This window comes from Scomber japonicus, chromosome 15 (genome assembly GCF_027409825.1).
Source record: "Scomber japonicus isolate fScoJap1 chromosome 15, fScoJap1.pri, whole genome shotgun sequence".
NCBI classification, from domain to species: Eukaryota; Metazoa; Chordata; class Actinopteri; order Scombriformes; family Scombridae; genus Scomber; species Scomber japonicus.
Window position 1 is genome coordinate 17835934 of NC_070592.1, and position 19606 is coordinate 17855539.

The window sequence follows — 19606 nt, forward strand, 5'->3', positions numbered from 1 at the left end:
TATATATATAGTATCCCTGTGATTGTTTCATTCTGGGTATCCAGTGGAGCTACAACTGATTCAGGATGAGGCACAAAGTACACACAAGACAGTACGTTTAGTCTTTGTGGTGACAGCAGAGCTGTTCCAAGATGGCTGCCAGCCAGAACAGGTCAGTACATTCTGATTTACAGAAAGACCCTCATCTTGCAGGGTAGTGCTGCTTATGTGTGGGTGTATGTCAGACTTCATGTTCTGGATCTGGATGACAGTCAATGCAGCTGTGTGTGTATCTTGGCACACAAACTGATAAGTCTGGCATAGATTGGCAAGGTTTGGCAGTCTACACATCAACAGGGTAGTGTATGTGTGTGTTGTGTGTGCATCTGTTGGGGCAGCAGGCCTGGAGCAGCACCTTGCGAATGTCTTTGTTTCTCAGACTGTAGAGTATGGGGTTCAGCAGAGAGCTGCCCGCCGCTGGCACCAAGGTGGCATAGGTGTACAGAGGAGGACTGGACGCATCACCCAGCAGCCCCCAGAGGGAGAAAGGCATCCAGCAGCCCACAAACACACTCAGGACCAGGATCAACCGAGAGAATCCCCTTCCACTGCTGTGTTTGCTTGCATATGATTGGTTGGAGGGGAGGAAGTGCCTCTGTGTAGCAATGGCATGGGCGTGCCGCCTTGCCACACGGCAGATCCCGGCATACAATTGCAAGGTCACTATGACAATCACCAGGAAGCCACCACACAGTAGAGATAGGTATGTCCGGGTCAGAGGTTTTGCTACAGAGCAGGAGTTTGGCTTGTCAAGACAGTGCCATCCCATTACTGGTCCTGCCCCAATGACACAAGCACCCACCCAGACCAGCAGCAGGAGGACAGCGGCCCAGCGACGGGATTGGCCTGAGCCATAGGTGAGAGCATGGCTTAAGGACAGGTATCGGTCCAAGGCAACACCCATCAGGCTACAAAGTGAGGCAATCAGTGATGTCACCAGCAGTCCTGAGGTCACTAATTCCGACCAATCACTGGGCTCCATACAGAACAGGAAGAGGAAGTGCAGGATCAAAGCCACACCTGCCAGGAGATCTGCCAGTCCAAGGCTGGCAAGAAGAAGGAAAACGGGGGCCCGCAGAGAAGGGGTGGCCAAGATGGTGGTGACAACTATTGCATTTTCAGTGGCAATGAGAGTTCCTGAAACACACAGGGCCACGCCCCAAACTGTGAGGGGTGGGACTTCATATGGAGGGGAGTTATCCAGCTGGTCCAGAGGGAAGAAGGGGTCCGCACCGGAAGACTCATCCCAGCCCAGGTCAGAAGTGTTCAGGTTCATGGCTAGTTGGTGGTCAGACACAACAGACACAACCTAAGAGAGCGAAAAAAGGAAAAACATATTGACATTAGCTCTGATGGGTCATTAGTGCATCTCCACCTGTACACTTAACTGCCCTCTGCTTGACCAGAAGCTGAGGTTTCAGCCTGTAAAGCCAGAGCAGAAAATAACTTAATGGGATTATGTAATTTAGATCTTAATGCAGCAGATATAAAAATAAATGATCATGATGAGTGCTTTAAGTGGCATTATAGTGATTGTCATGTTCTGCACTTTCTTCATCCAGTGTATTTAATTATTTAGTTACTATTTTTACAGCCTGAGCTAATTTACAGTCAAAGTTATTCTTGTCCCTAGATGTGCTTCAATAATAATTATATATATATATATTTTAAACATACCTAGCAGTAAAAAATAGAAATGCAATTACAAAATAATAAGTAAATATAAATCCACCAATTTACCATTTCTGGTCAGGCTGGAAAATATATTTTTAAAATTACTTATTTTAAGATTTCCTCTCTGTCCACCTGGCCCTATACTGGCTCTTATTTTTAAATAATCACCTTTTTTTGGCCCACATATTCTGACTTTTATTTTCATTTTTCCAAAAATGAACCTGTATGGTAATCATACTTCCACTTGAAATGTCAGTGACGTCACAGTTTTAGGTCTTACCATTACTCATGTGCAAAGTTAATGTAGGCTTTATGCAACAGATAAAGTAACTAAAACATCCCTGTATTGTTATCATTAATGAGGCTATCATTAATAAAGCTCAGTCTTAAGCACATCACTCTAACCTGGTTATTACTATTCTCTCTTGACTTCATCCTCCATCCACATATTTCTGCACCATTCAAACATCTTAAATATAATTTATTGTGATGCTGTGTGTGTGTGTGTGTGTGTGTGTGTGTGTGTGTGTGTGTGTGTGGTTAAGATCTAATCACTTCCAGATTTATTGTGTGAGCTTCAGTTTCCCTCATGTTGCTGTCCAAACATGATGTTCAACAGGAGAGACACCACATTTTAAACCTCAGCCAGACTACATGTACCATGCAGTATATTATGAAAGACAAAGCCTCCACTGTGAGTTATGCTACACTTAAGCTGTTCGGCTATTACAAGGTTAGGAGACGTGCGCTGCCTGGTATGTTATCTGCTTGTTCTTTAGTACATGTCAAAATGTACTGTATCCTCACTGAAAGGAAATGAATCATACATTAATGTTATTTTAAGATTATATTTAGCTCATACAGGCTGAATTAAGGAGGAGGTATATCCCATCTCTTGGTGCGGAGGACCCTGCTGTATGATACAATTGCAGGTTCAATGCACCACAGAGGATGTCCCCCACGCACGCACGCACACACACGGTCACGATCACACAGCACAGTATACATGCATACATAAGGTGCTCATCTTACCTTACCGTGATTCTTCGACTCCTTTGCAAGACTTTGATAGAGCAGCTCTTCTCTGCTCTTTTAAGATCAGATGATGGAGATGCAGTGAAGCCTGTCCGATGTGATGCTCGGTGCCAGTTTAAATGGGGAAGGCAGTCCTTGTGTATCCCTGCCGCTCTGAGCTCCCGTCTTCATCAAAGTTGCATTTAAGGCTTACTTGGTATCACCTGCATTCCCTCTTCTTTAGTCTCTTCGGAGCGCTTATCGGAGGCAGAATGGATGCTCTTGCGCGCGGACTCAGCCACAAGAGAGCCGGTCTGACGTCAGCGGCTGGGAGGCTCGACCAATGAGGTGCCAACGTTGCTGATGCGGGAGAGTAAGGGAGGGGACGGAGTAATTTCATTCAGAAAAATGCGGCATCTCTGTGGCTCCTCCCACTGCGGTTCACTCTTGCTCTCATTTCTTGTAAATAATGACCACCAGTAGACCCCCCCCCCCCTCTCAACCCCCCTTCCGCACACACACAGACTTTTTCTCAATAAGACTCAGGGGCCTGCTTGAATGAGAGGATATTGTTTTGTGTTGGGTTGGGCTCCGAGTGTCGCGCTGAGAGGACAGACATCTGGGCTGGCGCTGTCCACGGTGCTGAAACGCAGCGCGATAACTGATGAGGAGAGAGAGGGAGCAGAGTATCACAAATATCTGCAAAGTATCTTTAAGCGCAAACTGTACATCCAGATGCATGAGTGCTTAGAATATGGCATAATTTCTATGACAGATATTTGTGTTCATGCAAGTGTATTGGGTGTTTAATCGTGTATGTGCATGGGGAAAAGTTGTCTCCAACCCAAACTCATTTAGAAAGACTGCGCCTGTACGCACGTGGAGGTATGTGTGCTGATGTGGGTGGTGTGCAAGACGACGAAGTAAACGGTTGTTATCTAATTCATCGATTTTTTCCTTGAGCATTTTTTCACAGAAACACAGACCCCTGTCTCCTACAGTAATAACACCAGCAACAGGGAATCCGTGGCTTCCCCGGTTTGATAGTGAGCGTGGGTGCTGCAGTATGGGCTGTGCTGTCGTCTACGTGGTCGCGCATTTCAATGCGCTAAACTAGGGAAAGCTCATCCTTCCCCGAGCCATATTAGGACACGCTTCCTGCCGATAAACCCCTCTACGTCACTGAGAGAAATTATGAAGTGAAACATTTGTCACCTTCAAAATGTCTCCCGTATTAGCGAGCATCATCTAATTTATACAAAATTCCACTTTCTGTTTACATTTTATAACAAATGTAGATATTCTAATACCAAAAGCTTTACAGTATATCTTTACTTCCTTATTGATGAGGTCATTAAAACACTAGTCAGTGATATTATTTGTGGAACACCCTGGTGATTTTTTTCCTCATAAAACGCTATTCATTGTGATGGTTTCCTACTTCTGTCTCCTTGCCCTAATAGAATATGTGTATTTGTATTAGTAAGTGTTCTTGATGGTCTGGGCTGTAAATTGTAGCATTATTCACATGTTTTATGGCTGGTGTAATGATTTTTGCCAGCAGTGGGAGCAACAGTGGAGGAGGACATCGTGTTCGACAGTACTGCGGAATAGCCCTGTGTTTGTGTCTGTTTGTCTGTCTGTGTGTGTCTGTGTGTGTCTGTGTGCATGTGTGTGTAGGTAGAGCTGAATAGATCTACCCAGACAATGTGTGAGAGAGCATATGAGATGTGGGAGTGCATGAGCAACTGTGTGAGTGGAGGAGGAGGAGGTGCTGGTGCAATTCATTGCATAAAGCTGAAAGTGTGTCGTGATATTGGACTCAGTGCAACTGATTTTGAGGGCTAGGCCCAGGCTATGACTCAGTGCATCTACATGAAAAAGCGACACTTTGAAGGTCAGAGCACTTGTACTTTTTGTGCTGTTGCATTTGAATGTTTGTGTACCGGAGCATATCTGGGTGATCCTGAACCCTCTTTATTTCCACAGCCTCTATCCAACCAGTACTAGCAGTTTTCTTGCACTATTTGTCCAGATCGGGTCTTAATTTCATTGTAAATGTGAAAATATGCCTAAAATATGTAATTGATTCCTAATCTGACACAGCTTTGTTTATGTAACTTTGGAAAGATTTCACCTCACTTCTCACTTCCATACAGCCAGCGAGAGCATTGCTGTGATCTCACTGTGAGTTTGAAAGGTTTGACAGTTGACTAACTCGACACCACTTCATCACTGCCAGTGACACATTTTGAGGTGATAATAGACTATTGACGTACAGGCTGTCTAATGTACACAGTCACATGATTTCTGACCACCTCTACATCCCACACCAACGTCACTCTGTTTTAAAAGCACTCATGCCTACAGTATGTAAAGACATCCACAAGAAACATATTAGTAACTATCAGACAGACCCTTGATTACAATAAGTACCCCAATAGGGCTGATAAACCTCTCTTCTTAATCAGACTTTCCCCAGTTAAAATCTGTCTTTGAGAGGAACATGTGGCTTAAGCCTTCACAGGAAAAACAGCCAAATTGATTCATGCTGGTTCTAGAGTATTTCCAGTGGTGGCCGACCTTTTCATTTTGTGTGTTTTGTGTCATTCTTTACTTGAGATCTGTTGTTACAGGTTAAAGCCTTAGCGAGGACATGAGTTGTGATCAGTTTGACTAAAGATAAAGGTGATTTTTCCTTTTTCGGTTGTTCAATTTGACTTATTTTTAGAGGCATAAATGGGTGAAAGCATTTAACAAAAGAAAAATAGATAAGCTGTTAAAAAACAATTTGGTGATACACCTGTGGTATGTGTGTGTGTGTGTGTGTGTGTGCACATTGCATTGCCTGCTGAAGTTAGCAGGTGTCAGCTCGTCCAAACAGGTGTGTATTTCAGGAGGACTGAGGTGGGTCAGCTGGTTGCCTGGGAACCAAGTTTGGGTGTTGCTCATGTTACACAGATCTCTATGTCCCGTCTTTCTCTTTTTCTCTGTCCTAGCAAGGAACCGTATCTCTCTTGTTGCAACTTTTGGATACGCTTACTGAAGATATTTAAGTTTGAAAACCCGTTAATACAGACTCGACTTGTCATTTGGTGCTCCGTCCAAGCTTTCAGCAGCAGGTGTTCTGTGGCTGTCAGGATGCAGCAGTTGGTTTTGAAGGTCCTCTGTGCCACTCTGCTGCTTATTGCAGTGGTGCCCTCTGTATACTCACAGTCAGGTAAGATCCACAAGTTAAATTTCTTTCTTTCTTTCTGACAGTAAGCTGTTGGGATGTTGTCCTACACTTTGCATCTTATGTCACCTTTCCTTGCCTTCTTGTGTCCATCAGAACCTGATTTGATCTACCTTCAAGAGCTTTTCTTGATAATATCTCTTCTTCTGTTTATTGTGAAGACAGCCTCTTCTCCAGCATTTCTTATACACTGAGAAACTGTGAGAGGTGAATGAGAGTCTTTTCTTTGGCATCTGTCCTGTCTTTTGCCTGTTTACTTCATTCTGACACTGTCCAAACTAATGTGACGTCTTGCAGTTATTAAGCTGGTAACGTGTTCTGTGGGAAGATAATTGTTCATCTGTCAATAAACTGCTATGAGTGACATTTCTAATTGACTGCCAGTTGTGTCCCTCCTACAGATTGTTCCCAAGCTGAGTCATGTGACTTATGTGTTGGAGACTCCATGCTCAACTTGACAGGCTGCGTCTGGAAGCTTTGTCCAGGTGATGACGCGTGCACACACACACACACACACACACACACACACACACACACACACACACACACACACACCTGACCTCTGATAGTAATTCAATCATCACAGCTGCTGTAACATAAGCTTACCACGGTTTGTAGAAGATGAGTGAATTATTCAGTATGCCAGGAACACAGACATGACACACACAATAAGATGCTTATTCTTCCTGGCCTAGGTAATGATACAGGCATGTGTATGAATGATGAGGGCAACGCGGAAGACAGTGCGATGAACTGTAGCTGGACCAGAGTGTCTGAACTGTGTGCAGGTAACATCAAATAACCACAAAATAAATCACTGAATATTTCCCTGCTCCTTCAGTATCTCTTATGCATGTTTTATTTCACCCAGTTGTAGAGAATGTTGCAGAAGGAGGAAGTGAAGGTGACTCAGGTAAATTGCATTGGCTCTGCTCCATCATCCCCCCCTCCCACTCTCTTGCGTCAGACATTTATTATTCCCATAAGAGCTGAGTAAAACATTCCCCTAAACCACTCAGTCATGTAGATGTCAATGCATTTTCCTCTGCTGTTATACTGTAAAAAAAACAAACCCTCTCTTCTTTCCCCTCCCCGCTCTGCTTTCATGAACATGTCACTGTTAACCCCTTAATCTCTGTTCCTCTACCTCCAACTGAAGGCAACCCAAAATCAACCTCTGAGTTCTCCCAGGCCAAGTTTGACATGTCCAGCTTCATCGGAGGCATCATACTTGTGCTATGCCTGCAAGCTGGCGGATTTTTGGCCATGCGCTTCCTCAAATCCAAAGAACAGAGCAACTATGACCCCATGTGAGTTTGCGCACATAGGTGTCAGAAAATAGAGAATGTGGCGTGACTGTATCAGTTTAACTGTGTGCATGTAAATGTGTCTGGGTGTCACTGTGTTAAGAGGCTGGTGCAACAGCAACATCTGGTGGCAGTAGTGTGATCAACACATACAAAGCTATTCACCTCCAACAACCCTCCTGATTGTATTTGGATTCTGATCACACACCCCATCTGTCCATATCAAAATGTGTCTCTGTCTTTACACAGAGATCAGCCACAATGAAGACAAAGATGTATGAAGGGCAAACAGATGAGGGTGGAGGACAGCAGAGCAGTGACTCATCCACTTCTGACGACAAGATTGGATTTCTTTTTTCTTTTTTCCATTTTTGGTTTTGTCCCCATGTGTACCCCTGGGGGATGGGTGTGTTTATAAGAGGACATTTTTCTCAGAATACTTCATTGTGTAATGAGTGTCTGTGCATGTGTTGATTGTGTTTGTATATTTTACACACATCAGAGACAGTTTGTCTTGACAAAAGAGATTCAGACCAAAGAGATTTATTTAGCATGTTCAGCAGTTGATCTTTGTGAACTCCTAATCTTTACTGATGATAATTTAACCAACTGATTGATGTGCCTCCTGGTAACGACACAATTAGCTGTGTGGATATGAACTGTTTTCAAATAGGCCTACACTGCAGCGCAGTTATGGGAAAACTTGATATAATCCCATGTAGACAGCAGGTCAGACAAGGTCATGACAAGCATTTGAATTTTTTAAGAACCCCGAAATAGACAAAATTGAAACCTTTGAACTCTGTTTCACCAGATTTTGTCCATTATGTAAGATGACTTCTGTATTTTATTGCCAGGTTGAATAACTTTCTGGTGTTTTATTGAAACCAAATATTAAAATATTTATGCATCTTATATATTTCTTTTATATGTTATTGTTAAGTGAGTGAAATAATTTAGCTGATGCACCCTGAAGCTCCCAGACTCAACTTTTGGGACCTTTAAACTTCACAAGAGTATAGCAAATAAGAGATTTTTTAAAAATAAATTCAGTTTGATGGAGGATAAATCAGTTTTGACTGCTCATATTTATATGAAATGTATAACCGTTATCCTTTAATAACAGCTCAAAAGAGATGTAATCCTGTTTATTCATGCTAGCAAAGGATGCTGGTAAATATAATGATTGAGTCGTTTGGATTTTTTTGTGATGCCTTAATAAAGAAAAATATGTAGAAAGCTGCCAGCCTGTGCAATACTGAGAAATACCTGTTACTCTGAATGTCACATGTCAGCTTTCTTGAGTATGTGCAGCTAATCAAAGAAAGAGATTGTACAGCATGTGTTGAGTGCTTATTTGCTCATGCCAGCACAGTGAGAAAACTGATTCGACAATAATCTGGGTGCGACAAGACACATATTCCTTCAGATAAGGATCACCTATTAATCTTCATGTGCTGTATATACCGCCCAGTAAAGATCCCAGCATGCAGCAAGAATGGAGCGCAGATGGAGGCCTTTGGGGGAGCAGTGGGATGGCTGGTTGGACACACCAGTTGCTGTCTGAGCCAGAACCTGAAGGCTTGAATAGGCCCACACAAAAAGGTTTCCCAACTGGGCAGACTATGGCTGTCATCCAAGTCTGTTGACAAAGGACAGGACTGAATACAGGACTGAATGCAGATCTTTTTCACCCTCCCCCTTCCCACACAAGCACATTTGCAAAGAGAAAAGGAAGTTCAGCACAAAGGCACACACATCTCCAACACCAACGTTTAGGCTGGCCTCATGTGCTGCTGGCTATTCCATCCTCTGCTTAAAAACAAGCACGGATCAATGTTTGTATAGGCTATGTATAAGCCCATGTATGTGTATGTACAGGTATGTGTGTGAGTGAGCGTGCGTGTGTAGTCGAGTGTGTGTTTAGCAGGTGTGGACAGTGGCAAGAAAGTTCCATCCCACCTCCACCCTTCCATTTGGTAAAACATCCGTGTTTGTGTGAGTCATATCATACAGTCGAGCAAACACACCGTATCAATCTGAAGCTGCAACACACACATACACGCACATACACACGCACACACTCTACCTCACAGTGTTTTCTGTTTGTTCCGCCTCGTGCTCGGCTCCCAGCTGAGTGCAGCCTGTATTGGTCTGACTCCGCAGGGCGTGTTCACACCGTTTACTCTGCACACAGACCTCAACACACGCACACACACACACCGCACTCAACTCAAGGCAACTTTTTATCGAAACTTTTCATAGATGGAATTGACGGAGGCTGTCAAATAAGGTAACGCAATTGATTTAACTTCTTCTACTTTATTGTGTGTATTTATGTTTAATGAATGGGAGAGGGTGTGCTGTTGATCCAAGCTTTGATCCAAAAGTTAAAAAGTAGCGACAGGTGTCCTCTCTCTCGCGGTGTTCATAATGAGGAAAGTGCTACACGAGCCTGTCTGTTTTTACTAAAGGGAAACTTCATAAAGTTAATCATGTCCTGACACGTTACCAGTATGTGAAGAATTTAACATTAAACTTTTAAAATCGTCTCATTTTGTGTTGAAGGTGTAGCAAACCCGCAGATTGGCGTATCACCGTCATAGTTATTACAGCAATTATTATGTTAACAACAACTGTGTCATGTGCTGCAATACTTTTAGTTTAGTTGAATAGATGGAATAGACATGTGGAAGCTGCAGTGTTTAGTTTAAAGATATCCTGTTCAACAAACTCTTTACACGAGAAACTCTTTGCGCATGCGTTAGTTATTAGAGGGGGGCAAGCCTCAAGGCAGTGGACACAGACACTCAAGTAAAGAAATTAACAGGTTGTGATGCAGCAGGTTAGTCTATTCATACAGAAGTTTGCTTTATTCCCCTTTTATGTCCACGTCAGTGATACCACCATTTATAAGTTTTATAAGACAGCTGAGCTGCAACGATTAGTCGATCCACAGAAAATGAATCAACAACTATTATAGTTGAATAATCGTTTTAGTAATTTTTTTAAAGGTCCCACTCGGACATTTTTAATATTTATATAAACTCGATATAACTCTAATTCGAATAATAATTTGTATCTGACATGTTTTTTCCACAAAAAAGTTAAATTATCTTGTTAAAACCCTAAAAATAGAGTTTACTCCTTCTCTCTCATAATCTATGAATATGTATGTAAATATATTTAATTTCAGAAGTTTAACTGCTGAACAGAAGATGTCTCATACGCCACTGTAAAGTCCATTGTTACTGTTTGTGTACTGGAGGCTTCAAGTTTCCACATCATACGCATCTACGTTGAGTATCGGAACAGGATTGACTTCAAACTATTTGTGATGTCACAAATCACGCTAGTAGGCCCCTTTAAAACATATTTTCAATGATAACAGAGGAAGTTTCCGCTTTCAACAGATGAATTTGAAAACAGCCTTCTAGTGTCAAACTCTGCACATACATCATTCTGGAACAAAAAGGAAAACATAGTTTTGAGTGGAGGGGACATGGTTTTATTATTTTCTTTGTCCTATATGATAGTAAATAGAATATCTAAAATGTTTAGACTGTTGTTTTGACAGAAAAAGACATTAAACATGTGAACTTGGACTCTGGAAAACTATAATGGACATTTTCACTATTTTCAGGTATATAACAGACTAAATGAAATCAATAAATCAATCAGCACATTGATTGATAATACAAAATGTAATCGTTAAATAATCGTAATCGTTCCTACAGTAGAGAGGACTTGGAGCAGGAAGAGATGAAAGTCTTTGATGACAGACAGAAATAGCCTACCTAACACAGCATGTGTCCTCACCCACTGAGGTACCAGATCAACCAGAGGACACAGTATTTTAAAGTGTACTGAATGGTTTAGCACAAACTGAGGGACCTGAGTAATGTATTTTTTCTAATATGTCTTTAATGTGTGCTTGGTTTGTATAAAAAGCTGGATATTTTTATCTCTTCAGACTTAAAATTATTCAAATTAAATCATTTGAGAAGGAAAAATTACTCTTCGGGACAATTCATAACAGCTCATAACAGAAATCAGCCTTACAATAGACATCGTTTCAGCTTCAGCACTTTTTCAATAATGTCATAATGAAACTGTAATATAACACTTGTTTATTTCATATGGTGGCTCAACAGTAAGCTTTATTAGCAGGACATGGTGTAATTACAGTCACCGCCTGTTTATATAAGGATTATGATTTCACTTCTCTCTCAGGAATGGAGGAGGAGCGGGTTGACTCTCTAGACCTGAGCCATCTGACAGAAGAGGAGCAGTCCACCATCCTCCAGGTGTTACAGCGTGACTTGGAGTTGCGTCAACGTGATGAAGGACGTGTAAGGTCAGAGGTGACTATTTATTCCTTTTAGGTGCCAGTTCTGCTCTGTTATTCACACTAACATACAGACAGGTGACAGTAAAGGAACATAAAATGTCTCATTGAGGTGTTGGGTAACCATGAGCTGCCGTGCTTTTCATCCTGCGAGTCTCTGACCTCGACTGGAGTAAACATTTGATATTTCCTATCTGGAGATTTGATGATTGAGAGCACTGTTGAGATCTGGTGAATGTAAAGGTTGCAGCAAATGATTCACATCAATTACATACTTATCCAATCATTAAGTAACTCCTTGTGTCACTCAGGAGAGAAATGTTTCAGCACCGGACAGAGGTGATGACTCAGAATACATTTGTATTGACTTTCAGTCACAGACAAGTCAGAGTCAGAGTTGGAGTGTGGCAGGATGTTGATGCCTTAATTACATCCTTTAGTACATTTGTAAGGATGCATCTACATTTGCTATGATTTCATATGGTTAGTTTACTCAGGTTTTTCCTTTGATTTGTCACTCATCTGTATGTTGTAGTTAAATAAAGTTTTAATGAGTGCAGGAGCAAGCTTATTTGTTGATAGAAAGCTTGGCAAACAACTACATCTATTCACATGGCGTCTTGGCTTATCAGCACTCAAGTGATTTTGCTCTACTGAGTTTTAAGCCAACTACCTAAATGATTTCTGCCAACTCTGAATCTGAGAAATGTTTGTATAGCTAGAACATTGTTGGCTGCTAAGCACATGGTATTGAAATGCGGATTTTGTTTATGAAGACTACTAGTCAACCTGTTGGTGGTGCTTGTTTTGATTGATTTTAGATTGGGGCTGAAACTATTTTCCTTATTATGAGGGGAGAGGGATTTTGTCGAGGACATTGAATTTACAATGATACATAAAGAACAGAGAAGCAGCTTATTCTCACATTTAAGAAGCTAAATCCAGAGACTGTTTGGCATCTTTGTTTGATAACTGGCTCCACTTTTACATACTGTTCATATTCTGACCCTTCACAATATGGAGTAGGTCATTTTTGACCTGACTTAAGTATTGCTTTTATAATTAGCCCTTATACCAAATTCTGAACCACAGATTTTGCCTTCATTTTATCAGTTGTTAACAAATTTATAATTGATCCTTCATTAATCTTTCAGAGGGAAGAAAGAGTGTTTTGTTGAGGTTTCACACTATTCATTTGCAGTCACACTACATTCACAACCACACTTGATCTCCTGTCATGTTATCTAAAACCAGAGAACAAAACAACCATAATTATTTCTATGAATTTATTTATATATATGTATATGTTTATATGTCATCTTTGTGCTGAGTTCCAGGACCCAAGTGAAAGCAAAAACTGTAAAACCCTGTGGTTAGTTTCTGACGTAGTGTGACATCAACTGACTTGTGAAGACAGGAGATTGAGATTGCCTGCTATTTAACGTGGCCCTGTTGTGCCAAACGCTGCAGGGTCCTCGAGCAGACAGAAACAGACACCACACGATTGCGCTATCTGTCGGGGGCATGGTTCAGAGAGGAGCTGAGCAAACGCCATCGCAACCGGGCGTCTGGCTGTGACCTCGTCCACACCACTATAAGCCACAGGAGGACAAAGAGCAAAGGTCAATTTTCAGTCATTGCAATGTCAGTATTGTTGGCCGGTGGGGTTGTCTTCTTTATGTAACAAGGATATCCCGGTCCTGTGGTTGTTTCCATAGTAACAGACGTGCCTCTGACAGGACTGTTCAATGGAGAGACAGAGGAAACCTCTCACAACAACAACACATCTCCTGAAGCAGAGAAGAGACTGAAGGAGAGCAAGGATGAGGAGAGCGGAGGGTTAGTCAGACACATGTCACCTCATTAGTGTTAACATTTGTTTGTAGCTGCTTTTTCCAATATCTCATTTGTGCTTTCAGGACTCAAGGAAATTTGAAACCTACACCCACACCTAGAACAAAAAGTCCTGTCATACAGGTCTGTGTGCATGTGCTTGTTTGTCTTTTCCATGGTTGAAAAAGTTTAATCTAAGAGTAATCATCTAAATAGAAATACATCATCTTTAATTCCAGAGGTTCCAGTGTAGAAGTAGTTCCTCCTCATCCAAAGGTAAAGTTGATATCGTATTCTCTCTGTACCTCTATGTATATTCTTATTATTTTTTACCAACTCATTGTTCTGTTCTAGAGTATGAAAGGAGAAGTAATGGGCACTCAGAGGAACCTGAGGTGATTATAACACACACCCATGTTCACAATTAACCACAGCTTTATGATTGGTAAACACTACTTCTGAGTAGCTGCTTTTCCACCTCCTGTCAAATGACTTACCTGGAACTGAGTAAGTATGTCAGTTATTATGTGTGTGTTTTTAGGAAAACTTTGACGGTCACAACGGGGACACTGACTCCCTGAGCAGCAGCTTTACAGAGACAGATCCAGCTTCTCTGAAAACCAGCAGCTCTACCAGCAGCCTTCATTCTAGCTACCCGGTACACACACACACACACACACACACACACACGCATACATGCATGCACACACGTACTTTTGATTGATTGACCATCCAGCGACGTAAGATGACTCAGCTCAGGACAATGACGCAGGAGCTCATCTCTGTTCTTACGTGTGTGTGTTGTAGCTGAGTGGAAGCATGATGAGCCTGTTCAGCTCGGGGGATTTCGGAGCGGTGGAAGTGAGGGGTCGCATCCAGTTCTCATTATTGTATGACACCCAGAAGGAAGAGCTGCAAGTCAAAGTGCATCGCTGTGAGGACATTGCCATAGCACGCAAGAACCGCTCAGACCCGTAAGTGTTGTGTGTATCGCATATACCACAGCAACATTACGACATACAGAATCAGTCAAATAATCTTTTGTGTGTGTGTGTGTGTGTGTGTGTGTCTGTGTGCTTGATTCACAGATACGTTAAAACCTATCTCTTGCCGGATAAGTCAAGTCACAGCAAGAAGAAAACTGCAGTGAAGAAAAAGACACAGAACCCAGTTTATGATCAGATCCTCCGAGTGAGAAACTCTCTCATTTACATATTACATAAAGTGGCAGCCTTCACAGAAATTCTCCATCTGCCATGTGTCCCACAGCTCTCCTCCACGTGTCCTGGCACATGCACTACAGCCTCCAGTTATTTCTCCAATCTTGATGATAGTCTTTGAAATAAATGTATTAGATTTAAAGTAAACAACGATTGTATGGTATATCTCAACAAATCCAAGTGATCATTAAGATTTTTAACTGTTTGACTCCTTCTCATTTTATAGTATAAGGTACGTATCGGTGAGCTGCGGAGCCGGACCTTGAACCTGTCTGTGTGGCACGCCGAGCCCCTGGGGAGGAATGTGTTCCTGGGGGAGGTGGAGGTGGTTCTGAGCCTCTGGGACTGGACCTGCACACGGCCACTCTGGCAGGACCTGCAGCCACGGGTGGGGAATGGCAGACAGAATTGAGTCACATGAAAAAAAAATACACTTTGAAGTAGACACATAGATTTGCCTGCTTCTGTGTTTGTTCAGAATCTGTGTCTCTGTATAACAGCAGTTTGGGAGACACAGAATATAGAAAGGAGTGTCTCTTGTGTCTGGGAGAGCTGAAGGGAGATGAGGACATGCTGTGAATTTCAACTAAGGTTTTATGTAACCTTAATCTTCTCCTGCTTTCACACTTTTGCCTCTCTTCCCCCGACTTTTTCTTTCCCTGTCTTTATCTTTTTTTCTACTCCCCCTCCATCTTCACGTTACAGGTTAATTTAAGTCCAGAGTCAATTAGCAATCGTGGGCTCGTCATGCTGTCTATTAAATTCATCCCAGAGGGATTCGAGGGTGAGCAGGGCACATGTATCATGAATGCACATTATGTCCTACCTCAATACCACAATCACTTGTTTCACATTGTTTCTCACATGTTTTCTGTGTGTGTGTGTGTGTGTGTGTGTGTGTGTGTGTGTGTGTGTGTGTTCTTCTGTATGTGGTAAGGTGGTGGTCTGCCTCTAACAGGAGAGCTCCACATCTGGCTTCGGGAGGCTCAGGGTCTCCTTTCCAATAAAGGAGGCCCTATAGACTCATTTGTTAGAAGGTATGCCAGCTTTGTGTCATATATCCCGATACATGTTCTGTTCTGGAAACAATTTAATTTGTAGAACTATGCAAAACTATGGATATCCATTATGTATAATTTTGTGATTTATCATGATTCAGCGTTTCAAGCATTTTTATCATCAAAATATTTTAATACACCACCAGAATTACAATCTCAATCTTGAAAAAAAAGGGTACTGGTTTGACTCATAATCATACTCTACACCCCAAAAGCTACATACTACCAGATGCCAGTCGGCAGAGCGGTCAGAAGACGCGGTTGGTGAAACGCTCCATCAGCCCTACCTTCAACCACACCATGGTGTACGATGGTTTCCAGACCAGTGACCTTAGAGAGGCCTGTGCTGAACTAACTGTCTGGCAACGCGAAGGGCTAAAGATGCACATACTCGGAGGGGTTCGCCTTAGCTACGGAACTGGTGAGACACACACGTTTTGACAGTATTTTTTTTTTTATGTTTGCATAAAAAAATATAAAATAACACATGCTTCATCATGTTTCAGGTGTCACATGCTGAAAACAAAAACTTATAGGCTTTCCTAAAGTGACAGATTCATGTATTTGGTGATAAGCAACTGCTTTTCTCTTTTTCATGAAACCAAAACAGTTGGCAAAAGAATGATAAAAACAGACTTTTAGGTACATATCAAGATGTGGATTTTGCTTTTAAGACCTACTGAAGCAGGAACCCCATCATCAGGACTCTGAAAATGGTTGCCTTGGTGGTTTAGGGATTAAAGTGCCAATCATGAACCACAACATCCCCAGTTTGTGTCTGGTTGGGGTTTTTTGTTGTATCTCATCCTCCTTCTCTCTCTCCTCTCATTTCCTGTCATCGCCCTACTTTCAGCTAATCATAAAACATGCCCCTAAAATGTATTTTTAAAAAAACCCCACTTAAAATTAACAAAAGTGACTGAGTTGGAGGAACAACACTTCTACTTCACCTTGTTCTGAAAGCAGCTGTCAGTGCTGGTGATTAGGGACATTATTTATTCTCCTGTGCTGCAGTCCTTGTGGTCTACACAGGGGGTCTTTTCTATTCATGATTTGTTTTAGATGGATGCAGATCACACAGCTTTTTTCCAGTTCTGCACCTCAGATGGCTCTGGGCTGTTTGCTTTTTCTAAATGCATCACTCATATGTTTACTTTTGTGTGTCTTCTATACTGTTAGTTAGTAATTAACTGGAGACTTGGTATGACAAATAGTTTGCAAGGTGATGGGTGCAGCTCCAGTGCTTTCTGATTACAGTGGTTAAATTCAGTTTTGCCAACACCCTAAACTTTTTTTGTGCCGAGCCCTTACTAGAGATTCAATATGATCTCATGGGTCCTTGACAGCATTTTTTGTGTCAGGATACGGGACATTAAAGTGGTCAACTGCTTGGTTGTTTTTTGTTTTATTGTCAGCTCTGTTGATGGTGCCATAAAAGCTGTTTTATGCTTCATCTACTGCGGTGTTATTGAGTGGTATGGTGACAATATTTCAGTCCAGTGCTCACTGTGTTATGTCCCGGTGGCATGTCAGGTATTTCAGATGGCTGTGTCATCAGAGCGAGGTCATTTTGGCACTCCTAGAGTGTCTCAGTGTTACCTTTGTTAGGCTGGTGTCTGCTGAATTGTACCACATACTGTAATAACAGGATGGAGTACACTGGGTGTGTCTAGGCAACATGTTTTAGCATGTGAGAAATGTGAAAAACAAGTACGAGTTAGGCTTATTTAGTTGTTGTGAAGTAGTTTGCTTTGATAGTGTTATTTGTGTACACAGAAAAGTGCCAGCATCTCTAAAGCATTCTCTTTTAAAACAATTAAAAATGCCTTCATTGTCATGGCATGGTCATATAAGACTTTTAAAACAGTCTAAAAGGTGTAATATGGCCATGCTATGGCAATAAAGGCATGTTTAATTGTTTTTAAGTGATTGCCTTGGAGTTTACATGTATCCTTGTGCACCTCAAACTAATTATTTTGTTTGAGTCCTTGTAGTGCTAAAGATTTAACCATTGTTAGAGCAGCAGCCTCTATCTCAATGTGGGTTTCCTGAAGGTAGATGATGTCTGTAGAGTGATGGGAAGCAATACATTTGATGAGGGTTTGCTTGTTGAAGACTAGTGCACTAACTAACTTAAGTTTATTAGACAAGAAAAAAACTGAAAATGCTCATCACAATTTTCTACAACCTGTTGTGGCAATTTTGCAATTGTATTCTGACAAAGAGTAACAAGACAAGACAAGACAAAAATCTCTGACAGTTTTGTCAGACTTAACACTCAGAGAACAATACACAGCACAAAGTTAGCTTGTAGTATGCCCACTGTTCACACCTTTTTTACACTGAAACACTTCCCTATTGTCGAGGCTGCTTCCTCCAGTAAACATCCTTATCTGGTTTTGTTTCTGTACAAGGTACTGTGGCAATCTTGCCACCCTCTGACACGCCAGTTTAGCCTTGGCCTTTCTAAACACTTAACAGTTAGCAAATTCTCTCCTCGCACTCCCAAAGACTGAGATACACTTTCAATGAACTTTTCTGTTACATTAATAACACTTTAGTATGTAATCAAGCAGAAGTTCTCTCAGTTAAAGGTTACATGGCAAGATTCTGGGTGATCAAACATAGTGGAAATTAAACATGATTACATGTGCAGTAATTGTACTCAAACATGTACAATAAAGATATTCAAACTTGATTATGCATGTACAAAACCCAGGTGATGCCCTCAAATGTCGGTTTGACACCAAGGTCTTCAGTTTTCTATAATGTAAGAGAAGGAAAAGAAGCAGATTCTCATGTTTGAGAACCTTGCAACCATTAAATATTTGGGAGATGGCGTGCAGGTGGTCGAGTGGTAAAGAGCGCATGCACACACAGCAGACCCCGGTTCGAGTCCCGGCTGGCAGACCTTTCTGCATGTCACACCCCCCTCTCTCCGTGATTTCATGTCTCTCTACTGTCGAATAAAGGTGTCTATGCCAGAAAAAATCTTTAAAAATAATATATATATATTTGGGATATCGATAAGTGCTGACTTCTTTTCTACTGATATTCAATATACTGTTATGAGTTCCTGGGTTTACTTGTTGTTGCTGCTCTTGGCTGTGACTATGATTTGTTAAAAGTGGACATGGACACTCATAATAATAAATAGCCTTTCATAGTAGCATAATATCATATCATATTTTCAGTGTAACAGGGAAATACAATCTATGTGCGTACAGGAAGCATGCAAAACAGGAACAGTGGTCTCTTGTTTGTGTAGTTTCCATGGCCTCATTAGGTAAAGCAGTATTTATCAGAGTGTGGGTTGCATAAACACATAAATGTGTTTCTTCATCTGCAGGTCAGAGTTACGGAGAGGCCGTCAGCTGGATGGACTCCACAGAAGAGGAGGTTGCAGTGTGGACCTCCATGATCGAAACCCCTAACCACTGGATCGACACAACACTACCAATCAGAACTAACCTTGCACACCGGTCTGAGTGACTCTAACGCACCTTGCACAAACACACACTCACGGGTTCATACGCTATTCAAATGATGCAATGGGCTGAAAAGACACCCTCAGCACATTGACCGTTTCTGTCACAATGACACACACTCTGTTCATTTCTGTCCTTCCTACATACAAACACAGGAGTCTGTAAAGGTGCAATATTGTGAATTAATTGTGTAGATCAGAAATCAAGTATTTAGTTTTGGAACCAAATTTGTCTTCATATCAAATGTTTTATTATATGTGTTGGTTTAGTCTTTGTCTTATCTTACAGAATTGATCTTATGATAGTTTATTAATTAAATATTAAACCTGAACTAATGAATTGTTTAGTGTTTTCATTACTTACTGAATGAACTTATGATGTTACATTATT

At 41.5% G+C, this 19606-nt stretch overlaps 3 protein-coding genes across 3 annotated transcripts; 2 read left to right on the forward strand and 1 right to left on the reverse strand.

Moving 5' to 3' along the window:
* Positions 1 to 322: 322 nt before the first annotated feature.
* On the reverse strand, positions 323 to 1315 carry gpr3 (G protein-coupled receptor 3). The gene has a single exon (XM_053334893.1). The coding sequence runs from the start codon at positions 1313 to 1315 to the stop codon at positions 323 to 325; it is 993 nt and encodes a 330-aa protein (XP_053190868.1).
* Positions 1316 to 5868: 4553 nt separating this feature from the next.
* On the forward strand, positions 5869 to 7276 carry cd164l2 (CD164 sialomucin-like 2). Its single transcript, XM_053334102.1, has 5 exons — positions 5869 to 5947; positions 6364 to 6447; positions 6658 to 6750; positions 6834 to 6875; positions 7122 to 7276. Exons 1-5 carry the CDS (start codon positions 5869 to 5871, stop codon positions 7274 to 7276), a joined length of 453 nt encoding a protein of 150 aa, XP_053190077.1.
* Positions 7277 to 9467: 2191 nt separating this feature from the next.
* Positions 9468 to 19230, forward strand: sytl1 (synaptotagmin-like 1). Its single transcript, XM_053334103.1, has 15 exons — positions 9468 to 9562; positions 11503 to 11626; positions 13088 to 13239; positions 13342 to 13456; positions 13537 to 13594; positions 13690 to 13726; positions 13805 to 13845; positions 13992 to 14108; positions 14258 to 14424; positions 14539 to 14641; positions 14897 to 15058; positions 15376 to 15454; positions 15608 to 15707; positions 15944 to 16149; positions 19078 to 19230. The coding sequence occupies exons 2-15, from the start codon at positions 11505 to 11507 to the stop codon at positions 19218 to 19220; spliced, it is 1602 nt and encodes a 533-aa protein (XP_053190078.1). The 5' UTR covers positions 9468 to 9562; positions 11503 to 11504; the 3' UTR covers positions 19221 to 19230.
* Positions 19231 to 19606: the final 376 nt, after the last annotated feature.